Source organism: Sorex fumeus, unplaced genomic scaffold (genome assembly GCF_029834395.1).
Source record: "Sorex fumeus unplaced genomic scaffold, SorFum_2.1 ptg000019l, whole genome shotgun sequence".
In the NCBI taxonomy this organism is placed as follows: Eukaryota; Metazoa; Chordata; class Mammalia; order Eulipotyphla; family Soricidae; genus Sorex; species Sorex fumeus.
In genome coordinates, this window is record NW_026606076.1 from 32,866,064 (window position 1) to 32,870,503 (window position 4,440).

At 45.6% G+C, this 4,440-nt stretch overlaps 1 protein-coding gene across 1 annotated transcript; it reads left to right on the forward strand.

Annotated features, from left to right (window-relative positions):
- Positions 1 to 228: 228 nt before the first annotated feature.
- On the forward strand, positions 229 to 1,494 carry LOC130022442 (zinc finger protein 420-like; the record flags this gene model as incomplete). Its single annotated transcript, XM_056113212.1, is given in 1 exon segment — positions 229 to 1,494. A coding segment is annotated over 1 exon segment (1,266 nt), but the record flags the coding sequence as incomplete, so codon positions are not given.
- Between the last annotated feature and the right edge of the window lie 2,946 nt (positions 1,495 to 4,440).

The following is a 4,440-nucleotide window of genomic DNA, read 5'->3' on the forward strand; positions in this document are numbered from 1 at the left end:
GAAGCATGTGGGAAGGCCTTCAATCAATCATCACATCTTATTATGCATAGGAGAATTCATACAAGAGAGAAACCTCATGAATGTCAGACATGTGGGAAGGCCTTTTTTCAGACCTCTAGTCTTAATAGACCTATGAAAACTCATAGTGGAGGGAATCCTTATATATGTCAGGAGTGTGCTGATAACTTTATTCGATCCTCAGGCCTCAGTGTACATAGAAGTATTCACACTGGAGAGAAACTGTATATATGTAAGGAATGTGGGAAGGCCTTTGCGAAAGCCTCAAATCTTAGTGGACATAGAAGAATTCACACTGGAGAGAAACTGTATATATGTAAGGAATGTGGAAAGGTCTTTGCTAGCGCTTCAAGACTTACTGTACATAGGAGAATTCACACTGGAGAGAAACCTTATATATGTGAGGAATGTGGAAAGGCCTTTGCTACAGGCTCAAGCCTTAATGTACATAGGAGAATACACACTGGAGAGAAACCATATATATGTAAGGAATGTGGGAAGTCCTTTGCTGAAGCCTCAAGCCTTCGTGTACATAGGAGAATTCACACTGGAGAGAAAGCTTATATATGTGAGGAATGTGGAAAGGCCTTTGCTGTAGCCTCAAGACTTAATGTACATAGGAAAATTCACACTGGAGTGAAACCATATATATGTGAGGAATGTGGAAGGGCCTTTGCTGTAGCCTCAAGACTTAGTGTACATCGGAGAATTCACACTGGAGAGAATCCGTATATATGTAAGGAATGTGGAAAGGCCTTTGCTACAGCATCAAGCCTTCATGTACATAGGAGAATTCACACTGGAGAGGAACCGTATATATGTAAGGAATGTGGCAAGGCCTTTGCTGGAGCCTCAAACCTTCATGTACATAGGAGAATTCACACTGGAGAGAAACCATATATATGTAAGGAATGTGGGAAGGCCTTTGCTACAGCCTCAAGCCTTAATGTACATAGGAGAATTCACACTGGAGATAAACCTTATATATGTAAGGAATGTGGAAAGGCCTTTGCTACAGCCTCAAGCCTTAATGTACATAGGAGAATACACACTGGAGAGAAACCGTATATATGTAAGGAATGTGGGAAGTCCTTTGCTGAAGCCTAAAGCCTTCGTGTACATAGGAGAATTCACACTGGAGAGAAACCGCATATATGTAAGGAATGTGGGAAGGCTTTTTCGAAAGCCTCAAGCCTTAATGTACATAGGAGAATTCACACTGGAGAGAAATCTTATATATGTACGGAATGTGGAAAGGCCTTTGTTAGAGCTTCAAGACTTACTATACATAAGAGAATTCACACTGGAGAGAAACCGTATATGTGTAAGGAATGTGGGAAGGCCTTTGCTACAGCCTCAAGCCTTAATGTACATAGGAGAATTCACACTGGAGAGAAACCGTATATATGTAAGGAATGTGGAAAGGCCTTTGCTTTGGCCTCAAGACTTAGTGTACATAGGAGAATTCACACTGGAGAGAAACCACAATGTATGTAAGGAATGTGGGAAGTCCTTTGCTGAAGCCTGAAACCTTGTGTACATAGGAGAATTCACACTGGAGAGAAACCGTATATATGTAAGGAATGTGGGAAGTCCTTTGCTGAAACCTGAATTTCACTCGGGCTGCACCTATGCCAGTATTCTTGTGCTTGGAATTGCTTGTGTGTTAACTTGTAAATAATGGGCCATGGTGATGAAAATAAGGAGGAAGGTGACTCAATAAACAGGTACAGAAATACCCTCCTGCTCAGAGCTGTCATGGCTCACTACTCGGTTATTGTTTGCTATGCTTCTGGCTTGGCCCAGAGGGACTGGTTTAGCGGGAATTATGGCAGAAATCAACCAAGATGCAGCATTGAATACTATGAAAATGGAAAAATAGGTAATCCTTCATTCTTCAGTATTTCCTGTTAGGATTTGGATGCTTGAGCACCCTGCAAATCCTGGTTTGGCAACTTGAGCATAGGTCAAGCCAGCTTGTATGGTGCATTCACGCTTGGTCCTTACTTGTTCTGGATATCCAGGCTTTAGTGGATGTGGAGCTTTTGAGGGGTGCATTGTGTGCTGTTCTGTGGCTCAGGTGTCATGGGTGAGGGTGCATTATCCTGAGGGCCCCTGCAGCCACCATCGATCCAGGTCCAAGACGGCACTGGAGGTTGGGCACATGGACTTCAGGCCTTGGTGTGAGGAGCCTGCAAAGAGTGGGGGTCTTGGTCATCTCGTTCCTCCCTACTGGAGACTGTGAAGGACCCTGTTTGGAGTCTTTGGACTGGACATAACACTTATTGAAACTCCAGATATGTTCACTGGCAGCCCCAAAGGAAAGGGCACTTTTGCCGTCAGTCATTTTCATTGGCTTCAGTGCTGGGTTTCGCACTTTGGGGCGTGTTTAGACAAGTGAGAGGTATATGCCTTGAAAATTTACTCTTTGGATTATATATATATATTTTTTGCTTTTTGTGTCACACTCCGCGTTTCACATGGGTTTCTCCTGACTTATACACTCAGGAATTACTCCTGGTAAAGCTCAGGGGACCATATTGTTTCTGGGATTCGAAACCGGGTTGGTCACGTGCAAGTCAAACCTCTTACCCACTCTGCTATCACTTCAGCCCCTCTTTGGATTAATTTTAATAGCTGCTTTTATTCAGGGGAGTTGGAAGGGATTCTTTGATGCACAAGGTTTACTTCTGGTTGTGCATTATTCTGTGGTGCTGCTGGGTACCTATCGGATGGGGAGGTTTGACTAGGGTCAGCAAGGCTAGCATCCTAGTCGCTTCACAGTGATTCCAACCCCACTATTGGTGTTTTTTCCTCATATATAGAATTTCTACAACCCAGGAGTATGGTACCGCCAGCAGGTCAATCTGTGCCTGTAAGGCGACTGCATCAGCAGCCTGATTGCACCATCAGACTTCCAGATACTCCAAAATTGCTGCTGTGCCTTTGGCCAGACTCCAAAACCTTTGGGCAAAGTCTTCCAAGAAAGTAAACAGCCAAAGTTAGGTATGTGCAAGACACACCAACAAACCATTTCCTGCTCAGCTATATAATTGGAGGCAAGGTCTCTCTGGTTCCTGATCAAACCTCTTAAAGGCTATGATCCCAGAGACAAATCTTGGGACCAAGCAGCTTTTTGCAGAGATGCGCCCCATACCCGCAATGAGCTACTGGCGACAGACCACCACAAGGGGGAAACGGTGTGTGTCTCTGCCTGATCGCACTTGGTGGCTTTGTGGCCAGCATCTTCCAGAGGCCATTGGACAGACAGGTTTTGGCCTGCAGTGACAAGACATGCAAGGCCTCATGGGATTGGGCTGGGCGCTGCACTTTCCTACCCACCTCAATGAGACCCCGAGTCGCTGCCCATGTACGAACTCTCTGGCTCTTGATCACTCTGTTTAATGGCCATAATCCCAGAGTCTCAGAAACTAATTTCGGAACCCAGCGGCTTTCAGCAGAAATGTGTTCTGTTCCCACAGTAGGTTACCAAAGCTGGGTATTTCAGGTGGGAATAGGTTTCGTGCCTGGCGGTTCAGTGGCCGCCATCTTTGAGGGCTTCTGGACAGTTATGTTTGGGACTGCAGTGAGGAGACATCCAGGGCCTAATGGGATGGTGGTGGAGCCGGCCCTTTCCGCCCCACCCCAATGAAACCCCGAGTTGTCTGGCACCTATGATTGACCTCTATGGCTTGTGATCAAGGTGAGTAATGGCCATGATCCCAGAGATTCAGAGACAAATCTCGAAACCCAGTGCCTTTCAGTAGAAATGCATCTGGACCCTGCAGTAGGTTACTGTCCCATGTCCACCCCAGGGGGAATTGGTGCTGTCCCCCTAACTGCTCCCCCTTGGCAGCTCGGTGGCCTCCATCTGCCAAAGGCCTTTGGAAAGTCAGGTTTGGGCCCACACTCAAGAAGATACATGGGGCCTCGCAGGATGGGTGTGGAGATGGCCAATTCCTCCCCACCCCAACAAGAGCCTAAGTCATTCCCACGAACCACCTCTCTGGCTCGTGATAAAGCTGTGTAATGGCCATAATCCCAGAGACTCAGGAACAAATCTCGGAACCCAGCAGGTTTTTGCAGAAATCCCTCCAGATTTAGTTGTTAAAGTTTCAGAATTCCAAAGTCATATGTTATTTATAACCAGCAATCGAAAAATAATTGTCTACTGTTGCGTTTTCACCAGATCTAAGTGCCGGAGTAAAATCCCAAATAATAATGGTGGGTCTGTGTCAAAATATTGCATGTAATCAAAGTAGAGAGAAGAATGTGGAAATTATCTGCCCCACAGGTAGAGGAAGGCTGTGGAGTGGCGTTATACTTGGGTTTTTAGTGATGGAAAATGGGCAAGGTGAAGGGATGGGTGTTTCATTGTATGACCGATACTTAAACCTGAAAGCTTTATAAGTGCTCTCCCAT